This window comes from Patiria miniata, unplaced genomic scaffold (genome assembly GCF_015706575.1).
Source record: "Patiria miniata isolate m_02_andy unplaced genomic scaffold, ASM1570657v1 HiC_scaffold_20, whole genome shotgun sequence".
In the NCBI taxonomy this organism is placed as follows: domain Eukaryota; kingdom Metazoa; phylum Echinodermata; class Asteroidea; order Valvatida; family Asterinidae; genus Patiria; species Patiria miniata.
The window spans coordinates 20826019-20850705 of NW_024037059.1; the positions used below are offsets into that span (position 1 = coordinate 20826019).

Here is a 24687-nt window from a genome sequence, read left to right on the forward strand (position 1 = left end):
ATTATTCTAGTCCAAAATGGTTAAAGTATTAACCCTATTACACAGGGGCGGCCCCCCTCAACCTTATCTGTGATACCCTTGTGAAAAAAATTTGATACCAAAAACATAAAATTCCGACCATGGGTTACCGCGCAGCGAAAATAATTTCGGCGCAAACTGAATTTTTCCCAATATGTAGTGAGCACAAACAGGCATGCAACTGGGAAATCACAAAAAGAGGAAATTCAAATTTTTCCCAGACTTTGTACAGTGTTTTTCTATTTTCAATGGCACACATGGGAAGTAAAAAAAGAGGAAATCAGCTGATCCGAGAAAAAATTGCATGCCTGGCACAAAGCAGAATTACCATTGGTGCATATGAAGAATTAATAAGCCATAATTCCAAAACCCTTTAACCTATAGTCCTGAAATTTCTTTGGTATGTTCATATTCAGTTGTTCTATGCATGCACCATATTTTTTCATCACTCAATGGACGAAATCTGAGGGGGGGAGGGGGGCCAAGGGTACGCACTGTTTTGTGCTGGGGACTGCTCTGAAAGGTTGCCCCGCCTCTAATTGATGACTGCTGCACTGGTCTTTGCCTCTTCTGTTCTTTTCTTGGGGGAACAGCAGACTTCTAGAGATCAAAAGAAGGAGTGGAAAAGCAAATTAAATATCAATCAAAGCACTTTTTTCCTCCAACAGATAGAGAATAATTCGTGTCAGTTGAGCTCTTGCTCAAGAAACTGCCAGCAAATAGATTAATATCTAAGGTTACCGACAAGGGAGTTTTATGAAAAGAATCTGTCCTGTTCTGATGTGATACCAGGACACACCAACATTATTAGTGCGGGTCGGAAAACGTCCTTCCCAATGAAAGCAGCATCCTGTTTCATGAAACGCTGTGACGCACTGTAACTCGGGAAGAGATCAGGGGTTGACTATTTAAAAAATAAAACTTACATGCGCAATTGAGATTTTTCCTTGAAAATGGGCTGAAAAACAGACAATTGTGCATGCACAGGCACAATTTTACATGCACAGAGCCAAAGTTACATGTAAAACCCCTCTAAAGCGACCCCTGGATGAGATGCGGAACATGTCGGATCTTATTCTTGACAACAGTTCAAAACACGCTAAAAGCTGTGACGTGTCTTTGGGTCATTGTTACATAAGGCCAAAAAAAAAAAAGTCTCTGGTTTCTGGTATGGAGCTTGCCCAAAAAGTGGTGCGGCGACGGGGCTTTTTTTTTTTTACCTGATTTTTTTTGCAAATATATGGGAGTCCAGAGAGGCCACATAAAGCTTATTCTCGATCATAACCCAATCTAAAAACACATTAAAATTGTGCAGCAGCAGGATTCCAGTCAAACCAGTGAGTTTGGCGGTTTTGAGACATCATCTTTCATTGAAAAAAAAACTTTTTCATTTTGCCGACGCGCATGGCTACGGCGACGCGCGCGCATACCAGAAACCAGAGAGACTTTTTTTGGGGGGCCTAAGAAGCAGTGGTGTGAATTTACGGGTAGTCTGGGTACCAGATACCCTATTGAAGTGACGGATAAGCCAAAAATTCAAATCCCGGAAGTTGTCTGAAGGACTTTACAGCTATGTGGTTTAAACTGCAACTTTCACGAGTGTTGTCTGTCGTGCCTTAAAATGAATATAAACATGAAATCTGTATTGGTTTCCATGTAGCCTGGTGTTCATTTTGAGAATTCTCCACAAATAGCATTCAAAATCTCTCTTTTACATTGTCTTTTTAGAAGTTGCTTAGTAATTTGTAAAATTCAGTACGGGTACCCGATCCCATTATCTTGAACCGGTTACTGACATCGGCGGTTGGATACTCAGTTCTCATGCACACCCCTAATAAGAAGTGTCTTTTTCGGAGAGAAACTCCAAAAGAAGAGCAGCTGAAATCAAGGCTAAACATCATGGGGGGAGGGGCTAAATGAATCTGTCTGTTTCATAGTAAGCAGAGTCAGGGAACAGTGGCTGGAACTGTTATTTTTTTAACTCACCAAAGTCTCGATTGGGGAAGACACAGGGGCGGAGTCAACCATGGGTGAGGGGAGGTCCGACAGCGGCTTGCGGGAATACTTCCTTCTGTGCATCTCATCGACAAAGGTCAAGTACCAGGTACCAGGGAAGAGGTCATCGACAGAACCAACTGGAGCATACTTAGCTGGAGGCGACAAAAATTTAAAGGGAATATACATCATTTGCTTTTGCTGTAATTTTCAGAAATGGATGGAATTGGGGGTTGGAAATATATAGCAAATATAGTTACACTGACTTTTTTGAGGTTTTGGGTTCGAAAATGCTATAAAAACCAAGAAAAACAATCATTTTCCTGTAGTCTGGTTCCCTGACTCCATATAAGAAGAAACAGAGCAGTTTACATACATTGGGGAATTGTAAGGTCAGGGAACCAGTCTAGCTGGCTTGTACCCGTTCATAGGTGTGTAATCGATTGCAAACAAGTGCGATGGTCAACTGGGGCCAGTATTTGAAAAAAAACGCTAGTTTTTTCCAACGCTGGTCGGCCGATCAGCGTTGGAAATTGATACAAAAATACCACTTTTCTTGAAAATGACAGTATACCAGGTGCCATGATTTTACAGGATGCTTTACACTGTCATTCACTAACAGTCCAGCAAGGTATTTCAAAATGATTTGGTAGAAAACAGAAAACAACAAAACTGTCCTTAAAACTAAAATGCTTGCATCAGTGAAATTTGTCGCATTTTATCGGGTATCAAAAAAAAAATCAAGTTTCCGATGCTAAATTATGAATATACAAAAATTAAAATTTAAAATAAATTGATCCTCACAAAATTGTATGACTTAAGTAATTTTAACAAATTTACATGACTTTTTCAGGCCTGGAAATTGAAAATACAGCTGCATGACTTTTCCAGGTCGCAGGAACGATTTCTTAAGTAGTTGCATGACAACTAACCTGTTAAACTTTCAGCTCAGTGCGTACAATAAATTTTGAGAAAACCGAGAAAATGTATGCACAATTTTGTTGGTCTCCTATTCCGTTGCTATTGCACATAACAAGTGTGCCTACGGGCACACAATTTTGAAACCACCTTCAATGTTAGTTTTCTTCTAAACGATAGCATTTCAGGGGCAGCTATTTCACAGGGTATTTGAAACCAGTCATATCTTCAATTTGAGCAAAGTTTCTGTGGTTAAATCTGTAGATCCTATGAACTTTAAGGCAAATATTGAAATAGCCAACAGAAAACTCAAGTCTGTGTCTGCCATTACTCAATTCTGCCAGTAACTAAATCAGATTCAAACCAGCCATCCGACCCTAACAAGCTTAGCAGTTGAGTGGTTAGATGTCTGCACTAGTAAGTGGGAGGACAAGGGTTCAACACCCACCTGAGTGAGTTTGTGAGTTTCTTCTTGCAAGCTCTTAGACAGCAAATCCCAAGTATTGAATTTACAAAATTTGAATATTGAATTTACAATATTGAATCTCCACGATGCCAACTTCCATCTTACAAAAAAATAGCAATTGATGTACATAGAGTCAGGTTGGCGCAGCTGTACTTTCCTCGCCTTCCACCTCTGTGACTCGCCCCAATATGTGGATTGGGTTTTTTTAGTGCCTGCCCGATTCCCTGGGTTTTCCCAAGAATATTCTTGTGGGGTTTTCCTCCCTCCTCTAAAACCGTAATTTCTTCTGATTGTCTCCTCTCTACAGGTTTCTTCAGGCTTGCGAGCTACAGTGCCTAGGGCGCTTTTGAGGAATCCTGGGTTTCATTCCCAGAAATTAATAACAATAATAATAATAATTACTCTTTTCGCCCCAATAGGGTGACTTTCCCATAGACTTGTGCACAAACCTAAACTGTCACCTAACCCAAGTTTACCTTATGTTTTTTCCACGCAATTTAGTATTTATACTAATTGGACCATGAGGAATCGATCTAGATGGTTAGCGACAGCAAAATGTCCTAAGGGTCGTTTTCATAAAAGGGCAACAGTTATTTTGTCGCCTCAATAAGGTGTATCGCCCTATTGTGGATGGAGTTCGCAAAACCTGTCGCCCTATTACAGTAATAGTAGTAATAACTTACGGAAAGGCATTTTTTGCGTCACATGACAGGATTAATAACAATTGACACACTCACCTAGATGATGCGTGTTCTCCCTCAACTTCATGGCGTCAGCGAACACAGCTGGCTCCACGCATTTCCGGGAATCCAACCGGAATTTCAGGTCGTCCAGACTGGCTCGGAGTTTCCACAGGAGCGATCCGGGGGACACGTCGCCGCGGACGCGAAGGGAGAAAAGAGACGCAGCAAGACCGGACCCGTAAGAGAACAGCCCGATTCTTTTGCCGGGCAACTCCTCGAGACTACAACTGGATATGGGTAAAGGAAACAAATTCAGCTGTGATGAACATTGAAATGTTACAAAACCGGGTGTCTGGTTACAGGTTTTCTAATCTATCAATTTTTTGAATATCAGACTTTCTTTTTCTGAAAAAAAAGTTCTACACTGAAGCTACAGCAAAAATACAATGTATATAAATCGCTAAACCTCAACTTTCTGCCTCATTTTTTAGTATGGGACAAGGATACTTTGTAAGGGACAAACAAAATTCATCATATTCAAATTAACCCTAACCCCCTAGGCCTTTTTACTAGGATGCACCCTCAACCCCTCAAAATCCTGCAACTGCCTCCATAAATTGCATACAGCCTCAATCCTCTAAAATCTTCCATTATTTCTTGATTTTTTTTTTCATTGGAGGGGTGACCAATGCCTCAATCCTGCAAAATCCTCCAACAATCACTGTTAATGTGTTGAGGCAGTGCTGAGGCAGTACTGATTATATCCAAAAGCATTGCGGGTGATTTCAAATATTATCAAGACCTAAATTTATGCACGGCTAAGCATAAACAAAACACAAAGTACAACCTAGACATTGGCACAATGCATCCTCCAAAATCAACTGACACATTTTTGCCAAACAGCTTTCAACATCATTCAAAATCCTCCACTTGTGTGAGGATGATTTTGAAAGATTTGGGAAGGTTAGGCTCCTAATATTCAGGCATGCAACTGGAAATTTAAAAAAAAACCAAGGAAACTCCAAACCACACAAGACTTTGTACATTATTTTGTAATTTGTAATGGCATTCACGGGCGGGGAAAAAGCGGAAAAATCAGTGGATCTGAAGAAAAGTTGCATGCCCGAATATTATTAAAGTCACTACTCATAAACACCCGGGAATGTTACCTTACTGTTACTGGTTCAGAGCTTATCATGTGGGCAATGGTGGGTGGTCTTAAACCACCATTTAAAGACTGCTCGGTGTTTTAACAGCAGTGTCTTGAGACCCCGTGCTCCACGCATCATGCACACGAGTAACAGCTACAACTGAGTGCCGGCTACAACCGAGTACCGGCTACAACCGAGTACCGGCTACAACCGAGTACCGGCTACAACCGAGTACCGGCTACAACCGAGTACCGGCTACAACCGAGTACCGGCTACAACCGAGTACCGGCTACAACCGAGTACCGGCTACAACCGAGTACCGGCTACAACCGAATACCGGCTACAACCGAGTACCGGCTACAACCGAGTACCGGCTACAACCGAGTACCGGCTACAACCGAGTACCGGCTACAACCGGCCATTATCTGCAACTAGGCCCCTAACCCTTTCTAAACCAAACATGTTTTCCTGTAACTGTCACGACCTTATTTAGTATTTGATTATTTCAAAGCTCACCTGGCCAAATACGAGACCAGTCCACCATACAGCGAGGGGGTGTACATGTTGCCTACTTGGTTTGCAACGAGGAGGGACGGTTTGGTCTTGGCAGCAAAGATCTCTTTGCTGCAATTCATGAAGGCTTTCTCAACGTCTCGATCAAAGAACGTCTCTTCCAGTTTCAGATCCCTGGCAAAAGAAGTAAAACAGACAAACAAAATTTTAAAAATTAAATATGTTTACCATATATGTCAAAAATATGCAGTCCGCAAGAGCATTCTAGATAAAGGCCCATTCACACTTTGTTAAGCCCGGTTCATACTTCACGCGAAAGCGAAGCGTAATTCGTGACATCAACAATACGTTGACCATTGTTGCGTCCACCATATATTTGTTGACGACATGAATTTTGCTTCGCACTTGCTTTCGCGTGTAGCATGAACCGGGCTTTAGGGTAACAGGAAACATCATAATGAAAGTCATTTCACTTCACTTTCATGTGAAGTACATGTATGTAAGAATAAGATGTAATAGTGAAAGAATTCCACACTCTTCACATGACAGCTGAAGATGGATTGGGCTGATTCAATTCAACCAAGCAGTCTTTTTCTTAGCTATTACATCAGTCGCAATCTGTTCTCTACCCTCACGGGTGCCCATGTAGATTGTAAACTCCTGGGTGGAAAGTGGCAATACAGCCTGGAAGTTCACCCCTGGTGGTGCGCTTCCAAATCCCTTAAAGCTAGAGTCCATCATTTGCAGCCATCCAAAAAGTAACTGGCGTAATTATTGTTGAAAAACAAACTTGGTTGAAAGATAGTAAGGGGACTAAACTCCCTGTGAAATTATTCTTTCTGGGAAGCTGTCATTTTGAAGTAATCAACGAAAGAAGGCATTCCCAATGGTGATTCTTAAGAAGCACCGTAGGAAAATTTAAATTAGTAGTTCGTTTTGTTGTTATTTAAATTAGTAGTGCGCGGTTGTTATAATTCGTCGGATCAGTGCGCGACATCGCGTATAGCTGCAATTCAAAACAATTCAAAACATGATTCAGTAACTTTGATTTGAAATTGAGATCTTAGAATGCTGTTTTTCTCGGAATATACAGCTGAAGCTGAGCTGAAACTTCATCAAGTAAGTTGTTCAGTATCCTTCATTAGATTTTGAACACGTTTGTTGCTTCAAACGAACAAAATGCACTAATTACAAATGATGGACTATAGCTTTAAATAGGAAAATTAACGTGCAAAAATTCTGACATAATGACTCAACTCGAAGCAAGTCACTGCCTTAGAATGACTCTACTCGACTCGAGTCACAAAATTCAGTGACTTAATAACACTGCTTACTTGTAGCCATTCAGGCCTGCGTAGCGTCCGCCTTCCTCCGTGTTGGGGTGAGGATCTCTCAAGAAATCGTTGAGAACCAGGCGAGCCAGAGACTTCTGGACCAGCTTGCAGAACGGACTGTGGAAACAAACGGCATCAAACTTGTCCAAGCTGCAGCGGGTGGTGTCGCCCTCTGTTGACAAAAGAAAATCACAAGACATGTGTTTTGAACAAATGCCACAAATTCAACCTTACAAAATAATTTTTTTCCCTTGCCCGTTTTTTCGTTTTCGTAAGAAAGATCAAACATAGCTTTTGATTTTGATAGGCCTACATCACTCGGTTTGACATCCTGGTATTAATGTGGACATGTGAAACATTTATTTTTTTAAATGCGCATTGCTCAAAAGTACGTAACGCAGGTTATGCAAAACTCATTTTATAGGGGTTGGGTCACTAAAATCCCTACAGTTGGTGCAGCCTGACAATCAGACGTCACACTGACCTGCAGGTGTAGATGCAAGGGGGGGGGGGGGGGAAGGTGGTTGGGGGGGATACATGTGAACCCCCACATTTCCTGCATGAAGTACAAGTGGTTGGCGGACCGCTTGTGTCACCTTTTGCGCAGTTGATCCCTGTATGTTTTTGTTTTCTTAAAGGGAATATACAACATTTGCAAACATCGAAAAATAAAACTACCAAGTTTTTACGAAATACCTTACTAGAATGTTGGTAAATGACAGTCTAAAGCATCCTGTAAAACTATGGCACCTGGTGTGAAGTCATTTTCAAGAAAATGGTATTTTTGTATACATTTCCAACGGCGGTCGGCCGACCACCGTTGGAAAAACTTAACTATTTTTCAGCTACTGCTCCAACTTTACACTTTTTTCAGTCCAAATTTTGTTTGCTATTGGTTACATGTTCATGAACCGGTGCAGGCCAGCTAGACTAGTTCCCTTACCTTACAATTTTCTGGCATCTATAAATTGATCCATTTTATCTTCAGTGGAGTCAAGGAACCAGACTTCTTGAACATTTTTGTTTTTCTCGGTTTTTCCAGCATTTCCGAACACAAAACTTCAAACATGTCAGTGTAACAATATTTTGATCCATTATACTAACCCCTCAAATAGTTCATTTCTGAAAATTACAGCAAAAGCCAATGATGTACATTCCCTTTAAAAAAAGAGGTCAAATTTTGTACATTGTTAAAACACGACTTCAAATGGCCCCTAGATGACCTTTGACCTTCAATCTGTAGACAAACTACGGTCATACCAAATTTAGGACTGGTTAGTGTAAATAAGGATATCACCTGATGCAAGGAAAAATTGCATGCCTCATTGTGCGATAAGTGACTGCAATTCTGCTAGACCCAACCCATTTCTACATATACCACAGGAAACACACTACAGTACTTTTGTCAGTCAGTACAGTGGACCAACAATTAAATGCTTATCTTCATGGATCAGTTCCCAACTTAGAACTGGGTCAGCGCAGCCCATTCAAGTTTATTTTGATCTCAACTTGAACTTTGTCACCACACTCCTCAGTTGATAGGGGTTACTATTTGCAGGGCTGTGGAATTATTTGGGGCAACTTGCATTCTATTTGAGGCCAGAGTTGGGTTATTTTGAACGATTGTTGCATTGTCTTGCCTCAAGACGGATAATGCACGATTAGATAAAAATGACAAATTACATATCTTGAGAAAAATATTTTAAGGCGCACTCTTGTGACCGTTTCATTGCAATTTTGGTGTCTTGCGCAATGTAAAAGTAAACACCTCACAAAATGTTAAATTTCACTGTACATTTACCTTTCAAATGTTACTTTTCTTTGACCTCTATCCTTAACCCTAATAGAACTCAACCCATCAAACCCCAACAGCATGTTTTGTTGGAATCTGTCAGGATGGGTACAGTACCCCTAAACTGACAGTCTTTGACATTGGCTTGGCACACCTCCAGAATCAAAGTCAGAAATATGTGTGTACAGTTTCCCATATGGTGTTGGAATTTGTCAGGATGGGTGGTTCCAAGTAAATCATGCTTGGGAATTGTGGTTAATTCATTCAATTGTTTGATCAAAGAGAATACAAACGAGTACATACGGTAGGCCTACCTATTTTGAATCCCAAAAACATAATTGCACAAATAGAATGTTCAAATTAGCACTTTTTGTTTTGAACACACTGGCTGGATTATATTGAACATTCTTGTCACAATGTAAAACTAAACAGGATAGTGAGTAGAGATACATGTAAATGAAGATTGAATTAAATTCCAAATGTTACTCTTCATTAAACTTTTCACGAAACTTTAGACTGTTTCGTTCCGAAATAAGACACATTAACCCTCCTATGCAAACATGCACTCTGTGCAAAGTTGTCCTTTCAGTCAAAATCAGTCCAGTGACTGTTTTCAACAGTTAAGAGCTCCCAGCATACATAAAGCAGTTGCTGTGACTGCTTACCGGTATGTTACTTTCATACAGCTATACTTTGAGTTTGACTGTACATGTACATTTATGTGCATGTTGGTGATTGATAAGCCAGCTTAAAAAAAATCTGAAAATTGAATGAAAGGTCTCAAAGAATAGAAAGATAACGTATTTTTCTATAATAATAATGACTTTCTCTCAGATTCAAAAATCTGATTTCAGACAAAAGTCTGTGAAATCTCATGTCTGGAAATATGATCTGACTGTTGGTGATTAGCCTGTGTACAAGGTATGGTAGGGAGAAGGATTGATATTTTTGACTGTCTGTGACTGTTCAGACAAAAGGAGGGTTCGAGTGTTTTTTTTTACTAACCTTTGGGGCTACATGATGTATGCCACCATGGAAAATCAAAAAATGAATTCCCCCCCCCCCAAAAAAAATGTCAGGCCATTGTTTGCTAAGAATTCCCCAGGCTTCAGAACAAACAACTCTGTTTTTTATCTCCAATCTTGACTCCACAAATAGAATTAGTGATTCAACTATTGTTGGTTGAGAGCTATTTAGAGTATAATCCTGAGGCTATATAAATTTATAAATGATTTAAATATAACTGACTAGTGGGATGATGTGTCTAAATTAAGTAACAGGCCACCAACGTAACAATGCCTGAATTGAACGACACTTAATTTTTATTTTTCAGAAATTCACCGTTTGGTATTTCATGGCCAAACCTGTTGATTGTACAGTACTTGCAATAAAAATGTCAGTGAAAAAAAAATTCTTTTTTTTTCTGCTGGTACAAAATATAAAATTTGTAATGCAAAATGAATTATTAGCCCACACACCACTTCGACGTTGACATGGTGAATTTGAAAATTCTTTTGATGCAGGGACTTTCAGGGAAAATCTAGCATATAACTAGATGTTTGTGGACAAACACATGGCTGCTTCGGCAATTTGTTGTTGTATTTTTATGTCGTCTTATAGACTGATAGGACATAGATGTGCAGAAGAAAGTTGCATAGTGATCAATGCCAATAGTTCGGTAGCTAGGCTTATAAAAATGCACCTTGAATGTGACATTACATTTCATGTGATGACATCATCATGACGTCACTTCAATTTTCATCTGTAACACATCCCAGCTGAGGTACATACAACCAAATCGGACCTAGTATAGTACTGCAGATATAGGCCATAGAAAAATGTACATTTAATGTGATGTCACATGATGTGTGATTACGTCATCGTGACGTCACTTAAAAGTTCATCAGTAGCACATCACAGTCTAGTACATATCAAGCTACAAAAAAATCTTAACAAAAACAAAGGCTGTTTCGGCAATAGCCCAAACAGCCAATTATGGGGGGGGGGGGGGTCCTTGGCATAAATATTTTAATTTAATACTTTAATGATTTGAATGTTAAAGGCTTAGTAATTAAGTCATGCAAGAACATGTGAATTTCGGAAACAATACCCCCCCCCCCAAAAAAAAACCCCACCAAAACAAGCAAAACACTTGTCACAGGGTTGGAGAAAAATAACTCCAAACTGATCTGACATACATGTACATGTACATGTTATACCGGTACTTATGGTTATAGATCCTTTAAAGGAAAAAAAAAATTGAAAAAAAAAAATGTTATAGACTCAGAATGCTCTTGTGTGACGTTGCATAATGTACCTTTCTGCATCAGGGCCTCGGCCTTAGCGCAGTAGCCCTGGTAGCACTTGTCTAGCGCCCCCAAGTAGCACTGAATGGACAGTTTGCCGTCCACTCGCGGGTACTCCGACGACATGTCCGGCTTGTAGAAATCGTAGACATGCTCCATGTGGGTGTGTCTTAGTCCTGGAAGAGGAAATGGGAAAATTTGTGGTGGAAAGGGGTCGGGGAATAGTCTGATCCCTCAGGCCTCGCTAACTGCGAACGCGAGCAACGATGCACCTGTCTCCCTAACCGGAGAACAACTTCTAAAGATCAGTCCTTCTGATTTGAAAATCACAGGCGTGTTGGAAAAGGCACACATGGAATTTTCTAGGCTTGTGATTTTTCTGGGAGTTTGATTTTTCTAGACGTGTGATTCTGTGCTCCAAGCTGGGACTGAACAATCTAGTATTTTTTTTTATAATCCATGTACTCATCTTGGTTTACAATAAAGCCGTTTTCTCTTCGCTGACGTACGTTATTTTTCACAAATTATGAAGTTTAATTATGCCATAAATGTATGCCGAGGTGTGCAGTACAGAGGTGTTCAGGCGTGCGATTATTCGCACTTCTCGGGAAGCTTTTAGGCGTGTGATGGCGTGGGGGTGCGATCGCACGCCTCAAATCAGAAGGACTGAAAGATATGATGATGATATGTGTGAACTTATAGGCACTAGTTTATAACTGAAGATTTTTTAAAAATTGCAACAAGTAATAGGCTGCTTGCTTGAATTTAAACTCAGTGATTGTCCTGAAAAATAACAAATGTGAGTTACATGTATAGACCAACTCGGGCAGGCTGTCAATTCTATCACAAAGACCACCTTCAATGGCGAAAGCATTGTGCTAGCTATTGTTCAGATAATCCCTTGCTTTGCATAATAGCGTGTACAATGGTTTCTCCATTGAAGGCAGCCTCGTGTACACAGTGATCATGCTAGATAGCAACTCTTGTTTTCTTATCCAAGCAGCAAGATTCTACCAGGATCTGGAAATCAGACCCCTTTTGGTAGTACCATTTTTTTTTACCTTAAAAACAGATCTATCAAATACTTACATGTACATGTAGTTGAGTTCCGATTCAAATTCGAATTCAAAGTGACCAATTTTGGGGGGCATACGTAGACTTCACTTTAACCCAGTGCAACCCTGGCAATGTAGACACTACTGGGTACTAAGCACCGTCCATATATTCATATTACTTGATTATTAGCTGTTTCCAATTTCAATTGGGAACAGCTCTTGTTTTTGTTAAAGTTTTTGTTTTTCCTTTTTTTTTTTTTTTCTTTTTCTTTTTCCACTTTTCCCCATAGGTTTTGTACACGTATTTATTCTACAAGCCACTTTGGCAACGAAATAATCATACAGCATCTGCTTTTGCAGTTGTTTTCAAAATTCCTTCGCGCAGTGATTACAAGAAAACCGCAAATTCCCAAAGGTGGTGTTGTGTAAACAACCATATACTACTTTAGAAATTGATGGTTTTGGGTGTTTTTTCCTCATTTTGCCGATGAAAAAAATAGGGTAGGGGCTGTCAGAATAGGGTAGGTAGGGAAACCGGAAGCAGAACTATTACTTTTTTTGGCCTTACTCTTTACCATTACTCTTTACCGTGACATGCAACCTTTTGTTTGGATTATGAAAAATCCATGTTTTAAGATGAGGGCACATGAATGCACACCCGCCTGCATAAACACATACCCTCACAAGTTTTGGGTTCTATGACAGATTTTCTCCTCTTATCACTGCGTGGGATTATTTTTATAATTCATACCTCGTTCTAAAACCAGTGGAGCGTCAGGTCCTATGAGCATTGCGATGGCGCCAGCACCTCCGGTTGGGCGGGCATTTCCGGTGGCGTAAACCGCGATGTCGCCAGCGACAACCAGAGCGTAACGACCTGCATACACATGTAGGCGAGAGACAAAGAAGTGGCCAGCACATTATGTAAATAGCCAGGAAGAGGTGGAAGTAATGTATTGTGAAATGACTTGGATTGATTTTTGAAAACATTTTTAAAAACTAACTCATCAAAGAAATGAAAATGTTTATTTCACATACTTGATATACAGATTATAAACACGCCAAAAGATTATACCAGATCAATACTCAAAACTGTCCTAGACACATGCGTTAACTTGCCTTCCTACATTTAAAGGTAGCGTCCATCATTTGTAATTGTGCATTAGTTCCTTTGAAGCAACAAAAAGCTTGAAATCTAAAGAATGGTGCTGAACAACAAACCTGATAAAGTTTCAGCTCAGTGAATGCTGTACGTGTGTATATTCTACTTTTTAACAATCTTTACCCCAAAACAGGATCTCAATTTCATGTTTTGAATTAAGCATGCATGAATATAGAGTCCAAAACACATTCTCACTAAGCCGATTGCAGCTACGCGGTGTTGCGCACTGAACCAACGAATTATAGCAACTGCGCGCGCGTGTGCGTTGTGCCAACACTTGAGCGCGCTTCGCCGAATAAACAAACAAACTACTACTTGAGATTTCCAATGATGCGTCTTTAGACCCAGATCATGATTTCTTCAAAACGACAGCTTGCCAGAAAGATTAATTTCACAGGGAGTTTAGTCCCATTACTATCTTTAAACCAAGTATGCTTTTCAACAATTATTACATCCGTTACTTTTTGGATAGCTGCAAATGATGGACTGTATCTTTTAAAATACTGACAAAATGCCTTCAAATTGGAAAGTCGTACACTATAAGAAGAACAGTTTGAGTTTACGTACCATCCCATGCGCTGGATTCAACCCACGCTGCTGCGTTGAACAGCGCTGCCGTTCCCCCGTAGCACGCGTTTGTCGTGTCGATTCCTTCCACGCTGGTGTTGCCGGAGTCTCTGAAGAGCTGCATCAGGACTGTCTTGACGCTCTTCGACTTGTCAACGATGGTCTCCGTGCCCACCTAGGGGTGCAACCAAAATTGCGACAACATAATACTCACAAGATGAGAATGCAACAATATCAAAAAGCTTTATATTTTTTAGCTGTGAACATGGTGAATACACCCAGACCAAAAAAATCAGAATACTGTATGTATTCATTTTCTTTGGTATTCATTCATTGAAGTTCAAATTTGTGGACAACACATCCACTGGGAAAAAATACCTTGGACATTTAGTGAAAGAGTTCTGGCTTGCCTTCTGATAAAGGCCTTCATTTTATCCATTTTTATTTAAAAAAAACATGTTTAGCTTCTGGATTTTTGAGAAAAAAGGAGACAGGGTTTTTAAAAAAAAAAAAAAAAATTTTCCCCAAGATAGCCAACAACCGTTGATTTTTACACTGCTCAAAGATACAAAAAATGAAACCGACATGCTGGACAGGAGAATTAAACATATTATTTACAGTGTTTTTAATAGTTTTCTAGCACCGTTTTACAAGAATAAAAAAACACTGCTGCGCCGGCATTCTTGTCCACGTCGAGGCTGGTTTGGAGATCGCAGGGTCGAATGCATGATGTGGGGAAGTGACCAATAGAGTCTAGAATTAGAAGTTCCGACTTGCAAGTACCGGTTTACGATGGATCGGTCGACATTTTGGCATTTTTTGCCAATTTTTTTTTTAAAAATCCAAGCGGCCGCCAAAAGGGAAGCGGGCGAGGATGCTAAAATGTTTTGGTTGTTTTTACTGCATCTAACAGTTATGCGCTTATCAATTGTTTTCCCTACCCCTCCCCTCCCGGGCTGCCCCACCCAAGACGTGGGGACTGTCACTTTTGAAGTGACAAAATCCCCACCCCTCGGGCAAAATTTAAGTGACAATCCCCGACCATGCCCCGACTTACATACAGGGGGCGCACTAGTGATTGCCTTTCCATTAGTATGCCAATGTTAACAATGTAGTTTGAGTGACCAAAATCTCTACCCTGGTGCATGAAAACGTGAACAAATCTTGATATCAGACCTGGGGTAGCAGGGGGGGGGGGGGGGCATTTGATAGGCGCATTACTGTCCAAAAAAAAGTAGCAACTGACAATAAAACGCCGCAACTTTACAATAAAATAACATCACAGTTGTGTGTGTATACATGAGACAGCCCTAAAGACGAGTAGCATTGCAAGACACCCTATTTATCTCACCTCCAGTCGCCCAACGTCGGTGTAAGAGATCTGGTTCCTCTCCATCAGGTTCTGCACCGCCGTCAGACACAGCGAGTTGATGTCCTCGCAGTCCGTACAGAAACCCATCTTGCTCTGGCCCAGGCCGATGGTGTACTTGCCCGCCGGTATCCCGTCAAAGACTTCCAAGTGCTCCTGGTCCACATACTGGGAGGGGAAGTAGATTTCAGTCGCGATGATGCCGACATCGTCAGGCCAGCGCCCGTCTGTGTTCCTCATGGCGTTGGGACTTGGCATTGTTTGCTTTCTCAATACGGAATGTTCAGCAATTTTAATCTCTGCAAAATAAGTATACAATACAATTTAAAGAAATGGAAGGAATTCCTAGAAGGACGTCACTTGGCACCCTGTGTACAAACCCTATGAGACTGGTCTGAAAAATGGTGTTTTCTCACTAAATGCTTTAACCCTTACCCTACTAGACCCTCCAACGCATGCCAATATGTGCCTCAAGAAAATCTCCTATGTTTTTTGCATGGCCCTCCAATATCTGCCATGTCATTTCAAGGGTAACTGGACAGGCACTCCAATACATGCCACAGAGAACAATGAGAGTCCTCTGATAACAAAGTGAGTGCCCCCAGCTGGTCAGTATCAGGCACCCTCCAGGGCCTCCAACTCCTGCCAATTGGAGCCTTCACTGTCAAGATAGTTTATCTGCCAATAAACTGCAGCTGGAGGGCATTGGCATAACCAACTGACATGCAGTAAACTACCCTCAGAGAGTAAGGGTTAATAATACTTTCCCTGCTAAATTTGACTTTTTAGGACATGTTTTCACTTCTAATAGCTGATGAGTCATAGCAGGGAAAATTAGTGACGTCTGTATATGGTATTCTTTTCAAAGAAACTACCATGGGTGAAAATATAAGGAAGAAAAGTTGCAACCTGACGCCACTTTTTCTTCAGGTATCATCTCAATGAAGGCCAGTCATTGCAAAAATGATAAGAGTAAGACATGAATCTGGGACTGGTAAATGTTTCCAATTTTGTTATGAAATAGAAAATTGGAAAAAATGTTGCAATCTGAGGCCACTTTTTTCTTCATATCTCAATGAAGGCCAGTCATTGCAAAAATGATGAGACATGAATCTAGGACTGAGAAACATTTCCAATTTTGTTAGGAAATACTCCATAAAATTTCTTGACTCTCCATAGACTTTGTACACTACCGCAAAGTGGCGTCAGGTTGCAACGTTTTGTCCAAATATGCTTGGACATTGAAAAGAATGTTGCATCCCGACAAGTGGGGCTAAAGAAGGCGAGCCATTAAAAAAATGTTGAAATGTTAAATCGAAACATCAAATTTTGTTAGAAAATAGGGAAAAATTCTGCCAACCGGACTCCACTTACCTGCCGCCAAACATCCAAATTTTCACCTCACCTTGTGATTTCAACCAAGAGGAATCCAGGAAAGAGTGGACATGCGAAAAAAAATTGGTAAAAATGTGTTTTTGGAGCACATTTTGCATGCACATGTAGTGCAGATCTGAGTTGAAGCAGCCAGTCAAAACTGATTGAAGTGTCTGGAACAGCGGTACGTTGTACGCATGACATCGATAACCATGACGTCGCATGAGACGTCGCATGAGCCGGCCAATGATAGTGCAATACGTCATTATGAATATTTATTTTCTCATGAATATTTAGTTTATTTCAATGAATACTTCAAATACGTCCAAAGATTGATCATTGCAACAGCGATCGTGCGCGGCCTAGCGGTTAAGAGACTCGTGTATCAAGCAAGCGTTCGAGGTTCGAAACTCGAAGAAGTGAGCGACTGATTGATAAATAGAAATTAAGGAAAGGAGGGGGTAAGAGTAGAGGAGGGAAAGTGGAGGGAATAACCATAAAAGGGGTAATTTTTGGCGCTAGAAAATTTATTGAAAAAAGTGGTGTCCGGTTGGCAGAATTTTTCCGAAAATAGGCCTACCCTGTAGGCTACTTTGAAAATATTCTTGTATCCAGACGTTGTTCACAACCACTGAAGTGGCGTCTGGATACTGCTTTCCCTATAATTTTAATGGACTTCTAAACTACATGTACATGATGTATGGAGGTTACTGTCATGACTGCACTAAACCATGGAGGTAGAATTAGAACTAGTTTACTCACCTGCTCACTGGCCACTGCTCAATGATGATGTCAATGTGTCGCTACACGACTACAGACTTCAGTGCAGCGTAAGGCGTAACGTTCGTTCCACAACTTCAACGCCGCGACCTGCAACCGGAATACCCTCAAACGAAATGACTAAACCACCAGTCAGCTTTCCATCCCAAACCTCAGAGTTTACTTAGCCCGGCACCCGTACAAAGTCGAAGATTAATGGTATGGTACGGGTCAGCCCAGATCGCCGGCCCACCACACTTCAGACACTTCGTTCGATACAATCATCATGGTCGGATCGCGTGATCGTTGCTTGCTTTCCAAGAAGCGTGTCTTGGCCTGAAACCCAGTCTCCACGAATTACTTTCACTGTAGAGTTGCTCTATTGAGGGACCAGTCTACTGGTTTATTTACAGACCGTAAAGTGTGTGTGGCGCCCTCATTTGACTAGCTTTTCATTGCAGCGGATAAGACCCGCCCACTTTTTTTTCATCATGATGCGTTTCTTTGGTTTATTTTGGCAATAATTAAAAAAGGAAAAGGGGGCGGGGATATGCAAAAGCTCGTGAAATCATACAAGCACGGCAAGTTGATTTCCCATAGCGGTATCTCCTTTCCCCCACAAACTTAAAAAGATGCATTCACCGTGCAATTTCGAGTTTCACTCTGAGAAAATATTTTTTTTTTCTTCAAAATATATTGTTATTTTCCTAGCAACATTAAATATACTCACTTTAATGAAAACATCGATCGACCAAAAAAAAAATTCCACAGATTTCGTTTATTGAATTATTTCTTAAATTAATACATTTCGAATCAGTTGCGGCTTGGCAATAATTCGGCTCTCGCTGGGGCCGAGAGGGGGGGGGGGCGTCATTTGGGCGTAACACGAAAGCCCGGCATTGCAGACGTCCAAAAATTCTTTCTCCGTTAAAAAGAAATCGAAGTATAGGCTCATCATTAAATAAATATTTCAATTGCAAAAAAAAGAAAAACCAGGATCCATGCTTTAATGAGGGAAATGGTTGACAAATTTTACATATTTTTGATCAAACTATAAAAACTCCCCTTTCACATTGCCCTTACGCATTTTTGAAAAAAAAATGTTAAACTGGGTGAAGGAAGGGCAAATTCCCAATCCAATTTAAAAGCAGCAGCCGAAACATTTTTGGCTATAATTACTTATCAAAAGTCACCAAAAAGCTTTGAAGAATATGATTTTGAAAAGATAACCTTGCAATAAACACAATCCAAACACAAGTTCTTCATCCACTAAGTACTTTCTTAAATTTATTGACGAATCAAGTAAGTGAAGCTAACACAAAATACACTTCCACAGAAAACACTATTAACAGACTTCTCATAATGTGTAGCAGTCCACCAACTACGGTCTATTAGGCCAAAAAAAAGTCTCCGGTTTTTTCTGGTATGGAGCTTGCCCAAAAAGTGGTGCGGCGACGCGGCTTTTTTTTTTTTACCTGATTTGTTTTACCTCAAATGTCGGCTGATGACTGCAAATGGTGCCCGACTAAACTTAGTGCAAATATATGGGAGTCCAGAGAGGCCACAAAAAGCTTATTCTCGATCATAACCCCATCGAAAAACACGTTAAAAATGTGCAGCAGCAGGATTCCAGTCAAACCAGTGAGTCTGGCGGTTTTAAGACATCATCTTTCATTGAAAAAAAAACTTTTTCATTTCGCCGACGCGCATGGCTACGGCGACGCGCGCGCATACCAGAAACCGGAGACTTTTTTTTTTTGGCCTTAATTGAAAGCCGTCGATTTTGAACTAAAACTGCAGGAGATGCCCAAACATCCGGCAGAAATCATTTCTGAAAAAAAAATGAGTGATTACAGAAATTAAGAAAAGGGGGAACCGCCAACACAGGGCTGGATAGTTTAGTTGGTAGACCATTGGAATCGTATTCCGGGGCTCAGAGGTTCAAACCCCCCTCAATTTCTTTGTTTGATTTTCTAATTTCAAAAAATAATTACATCAGTAGGTTTAAAATCTGTTTACACACATGTATTTAGTTAGTAGTTCATCGAATTTGATTCCCCCCGTAGTTTAGCAACATTTAAAAGCTGATGTACTCTTTCTCTTTCCCAATATCAAAAATGAATTTTTCAACTTACAGTACATAAGTGGTGAATATCACATTGCATTCCAAGATAAGGGGTAAAAAAAAATCAACAAACATAAACAGACACCAAAAATAAACAGGTAAAAAATATTAAGAATCATTTCAAACAATATAACATGAGTTGCATTAACAGATTTTAACTTTAAAAATGTCTTGTTGAAATGTTTGATAGAATTTTAAAAAGGATAACATTTCCATAAGAAAAGGATAACATTTCCATAAGAAACTGCATACTCTTTCCCAATATCAAAAATTGAATTTTTCAACTTACAGTACATAGGTGGTGAATATCACATTGCATTCCAAGATAAGGAGTAAAAAAAAAAAAAAAAAACAGAAACAGACACCAAAAATAAACAAATAAAAAAAATATTAAGAATCATTTCAAACAATATAATGTGAGTTGCATTAACAGATTTTAACTTTAAAAATGTCTTGCTGAAAATGTTTGATAGAATTTTAAAAAGGATAAAGTGTTCATAAGAAATTGCATTTACAAACTTTTAACTTAAAAAATAACTTCCAACCTTATTTGGATGGAATTTTCATATGGAGTTGCATTTACAATTTTTCAAAGATATCCTGCAAACTTTTCAGAGACTTTGTAATGCATTGTTGAATTCATTTACCAGTGAAAAGATATTATTCCTTAGGCCAAATAAAAAACAAAACATGTTTAGCATCCCCGCCCCCTTCCTTTTTGGAGGTCCCTCCTTTTTTTCTTTTGTTTTAAACCCCCAAAATGATAAATTTTAAACAGTGACATCATTTTGGCCTCTTTTTCTGTTGCATTTTAGCCCATATAAAGCTGGTATGTCATTTCCTGAGTCCAAGTGGCGGCCATTTAAAAAAAAGCTGGCCGCCGTCTTGAAAAATAGCCGGGTCGGGCGGCCATTTTGGAAGGAAAAATAAAAGAAAGGGCATCCTTCCTTGTTTTCAAAAAGGCAGGACACTAAACATGTTTTTTTTTTTACTTGGTCTTATAGACCTTATGCAATAAAGCGTTGTTAGAGGGCAATGGTTTCTTACGGTTTCGATAAGCATGAGCAAACCTGTGCATTCATCATTAATAAATTAAAACAAACAATATCCTCAGAGTAACTGCAACGCATATAAAGGTCTATATCAGACGAGGCAAAATCAAGTAATAAAAACAAAAAGATCAAAAGACGGTTTGTAAACTTTATAAATTTTAACATAAATTTGGATGCAGCATTAAAAACAATAAAAATCATACTAAACACAAATTAAGAAATAAATAAATATTTACTTAAAAGGACCTAAGAATAGGTCAACAATAAACATTTAATAGAATTTTCATAAATATCAAATAAAAATTGTATAAGTTTTCATCGTCTTACTCATGTAACTTACGAGTAATAAACTCTGTCTGTTGCACATATTTGGCTGAAGCAAGGTTGATGAGTTGATAAAATGAAACGGTCCACTTTTGGGGGAATTCAGCTTTTTGTGATTCACAAAAAAAAACCTGGCATTTTAAATCAAGACTGCTTCTTTTTATACACATTTTTACTGTTTTTGTTGCCGACATAAATATACTATATTCAATACACTTGCACTAGTCTTGTGACCTAAATAAATACACAATGTTCCTATTACACAGTAGAAAGTAACTTAATAAAAACACTAAAATAAGTAATATAACTCAGTTGATAGAAATATTATATCTGATGGAGAAAAAAATCACTTAATATACAAATATAACATGGTTTGAGGATGGACAACTTCCAATAACGAGGGGAGCTAATATCGACTGTCCACCCGAAATAAACCATGTTATATTTGTTTTACTATACCTCATACATATTCAGCGCCAATTTTTTTTTTTTTTTCATTGCAGTATGCACCTACAAACAATTTTTTTTGAAAAACTTGTCCAGTTCACCAAAAGAATCGTATTGCTCAACTTCACTAGTTCAGTTTGTTTGCAATACAGCGCAGCTGTAAATTATACAGTAGTTTGTGTACAACATTCTTTTGTACAGGAGGCATCTTTATTGTCCATAAATATTCTCTAGTTCGGCATCATTGAGCTCGGGAAAATAACGCGCCATGCAACCATCTCTTCGTGTGTAGCTCGTTTGGGCGATGTTCACGCGTGCGTACTACACCCCTGCGACAGTTCCATGATTGCTTTATAAAGCGCATGCACAGTAGACTGAGTCTACTTCGCATGCGTATTTACCCTGTGCGTGAATCCTCGCGCGTGCGCTTGGTAAACAGCAAAAATAACATCTGGCACGTGATGGTGAATTGACCAGTGAATGTTCGGCTCTCGATCATTATATGTATGAGGCATAGTAATGTCAATTACTTCATGATCCATTTCCGAATTAGCCTTCCGTGCAAGGCTGTTTATGTGCTGTATCAGCGTGTAGCTTACTGGGCTCCACGTCCACTTACACATGGCGAAACCTCGATCAATCGTACAGTACACATGAAGCCTACAGTGCCCACTGTACTGAACATGCACAGCCAGTACTGCCCCATGTGGAGTCACAGCCCGTGCTCCAAAGTGACTCACACACACAGTTGCGAATTTCTATACGCCCGAGGACAATGCTTTGTTTTTTCCTTTGTCCCTGTCATATAACACTCTCCCAAAGACTAAGCACATAACTGTATGATCAAAGACCATTTACAACAAAAGACCCCACTTTCGAGGACTGAAAGGATCCTTTGTTCTCCCTTTGTGTGACTCTGTCCTCAAATCGTAAAGCATACATGTACGTGTACATGTACACGTACATTATGTATGTACACCAAAGTGTACGCTGGCCTGGACTCTCGCATGGGTGTGAAATGGTAATGATGGGTGTGCAGTACAGGCATGGGTGTGCAGTACAGTTTATACGTACAGTATGCACTGCAGGCTCTGTGCATGCGAGGGATCGGGTTTCTCCCCGAATGTGGAGCTGGCCAGGTTAGCTATGGCCAGCAATGCGCGCACGCTAATACAACACATACAAAGCCTTGCATTCAACGCTATTTCCGAATTTGAAACTACAAAAGGAATTGGTTATCCAGCAGGTCCATATTTGGGAGGTTTTGTACTGATATTACATGTGAATTGACACTTTTAACACTTTTACATGTGTGCATGTACCGTAGGCACAGTTTGCACCCTTTTTTTTTGCTGTTCTTGAAAAAAAAAAAAGTGCTCTTTCACGAACCACAGTCTGAATAAGAATAACGGTGCTTTAGTCCACCACGCTGAGATTTCACGAATGCACTAAGCATGAATGCATGTCTATCTCTACAAACACATACACATGTATCAGTACAATAGTTCATTGATCAAGTGTTTCATATTAAAATCCAAAATAAACACGTTTTAAAAAACAGTTTCGCCATTTACAGCAAATGCATTTTTGGTCAGATAACTCATAAGGAATATGACTACACCTCATACATATTCATGATCGAGAGCCAAATTCTCACTGGTCCATTCACCGTCACGTGTCGGCTGCCAGTTTTGCTGTTTACCAAGCGTGCTCGCCAGGATTCACGCACATGTTGAATACGCATGTAGGCTATAACAGGGGTTACACATGCACTAGTCTACTACGCATGCTCTTTAGTAAGCACGAGCTCGCCCTAGCTACAAGAAAAGATGGCGGCACACGCACACCAATGTTTTGCCAGGATGATGCTTTTTGGTGAATATATATGAGGTATGGTAACACAAATACAACATGGTATATTTCGGGTGGATACTGGATATTAGCTCCCCTCGGTATTGGAAGTTAAACTAGTTCCCTCCACTTTGCTTTGGGAACCAGTTTGTCAACTTTCAAAACCTTGGAAAGCTAACATCAGTAACAACCCTCAAACCATGTTATACTACTGTCATGACTATACAGTAATGCTGACAAACTTTGGATCTTGCATTGTGTGAATGAAATTGCATCTAGTGCCTCAATGTAGTATACAAATATTGAATGCTTCGAGTGGTGTCTAAAACTAGCCTCCTGAGGTGATCCATGGACATTCTATTTTCCCGAGTCGAAGCCGAGGGAAAATAGAATGGTCCATGGATCACCGAGGGAGGCTAGTTTTACTTCACCACGAGATAAAGCATTCAATATTTGTTTTATAACACTTCACCCACAGATTCTGCTTGATTTTAATATTTTAAATTATTTAAATCTGAACACAGTTGAAATAAACTTCCATTTCAATACAAAATTGGTGGGAAATGTATTTCTCTCTTCCAAACTACCCCTTCACGAAATGTTTGAACCCAAGTCTGCGGCGCGCTCTCTTTGAAACAATACGCGCTACGCGCAACGCGCACACCAGCATGCATTTGCACACAAATACCGCGCTGTGGAAATAGTACTTTGGTTGCCAATGGTATAGTACTTTGGTTGCTACGGGTATAGTACTTTTGGCCGTGCACAGAAAGATAGCAAAATTAGAAAGTAACATGTGACTCGCTCTCGGCCAATCAAGACACAGAATCTGTGGGTGAGGTGTTATAATGCATTATATGTTGATTACCATTTCCATCCATGAATTAACATCATGAGAGAAAGACGTGGCTCACTGGCAGAGAACAAAGGAACAGGCCTACTACGGGGCGAGTCAGACAGATTGGTACCCTGTAAAAAGGAATTTTTTCGTTAACTTAAAGACAAGTATAAAGCAATTTAAAGAAAGAAACACAAACTACAAAGTGTAAGCAATCGCCTGATTTTGGTTTCATCAATTTTGCTTTTGTGGTTCAGGAGATACAGATTTTTGCAAAAAAATTCATGAAAATCAATTTTGTCCACGGATCACTGAATCAGGCTAAACTGTCCAATTTTGTTTCTTTACTTATCGTATTGTTTATTCAACAATGTTTCTGATTATTGCAGAGCTGATAAACTACAAACGTTTGACATGAATACAGTTTTTTGAAATCATTTCCGTCTCATTTTGTCATTCAATTCACATGACTGAGAATAACTCAGGGTTCCGTTTATGGGCACATGTCAATCACGCCTAACCGACAGGTCAAAAACCGACACATCTTTGCATATTAGGTATTCCGTGGACAATTTTGTTTTCCCCCTA

At 39.8% G+C, this 24687-nt stretch overlaps 1 protein-coding gene across 2 annotated transcripts; it reads right to left on the minus strand.

Moving 5' to 3' along the window:
• Positions 1-1980: 1980 nt before the first annotated feature.
• Positions 1981-17769, minus strand: LOC119728172 (hydroxymethylglutaryl-CoA synthase 1-like). 2 transcript variants are annotated; one of them, XM_038200259.1, is made up of 9 exons: positions 17481-17769; positions 15312-15628; positions 13961-14135; positions 12983-13108; positions 11188-11352; positions 7079-7250; positions 5748-5918; positions 4135-4367; positions 1981-2168 (listed from the first exon to the last, which is right to left on the minus strand). In XM_038200259.1, the coding sequence occupies exons 2-9, from the start codon at positions 15585-15587 to the stop codon at positions 1996-1998; spliced, it is 1491 nt and encodes a 496-aa protein (XP_038056187.1). In that variant the 5' UTR covers positions 15588-15628; positions 17481-17769; the 3' UTR covers positions 1981-1995. The 2 variants fall into 2 exon arrangements, with proteins under 2 accessions (XP_038056187.1, XP_038056186.1); XM_038200258.1 differs by having other exon boundaries at positions 17474-17751.
• Positions 17770-24687: the final 6918 nt, after the last annotated feature.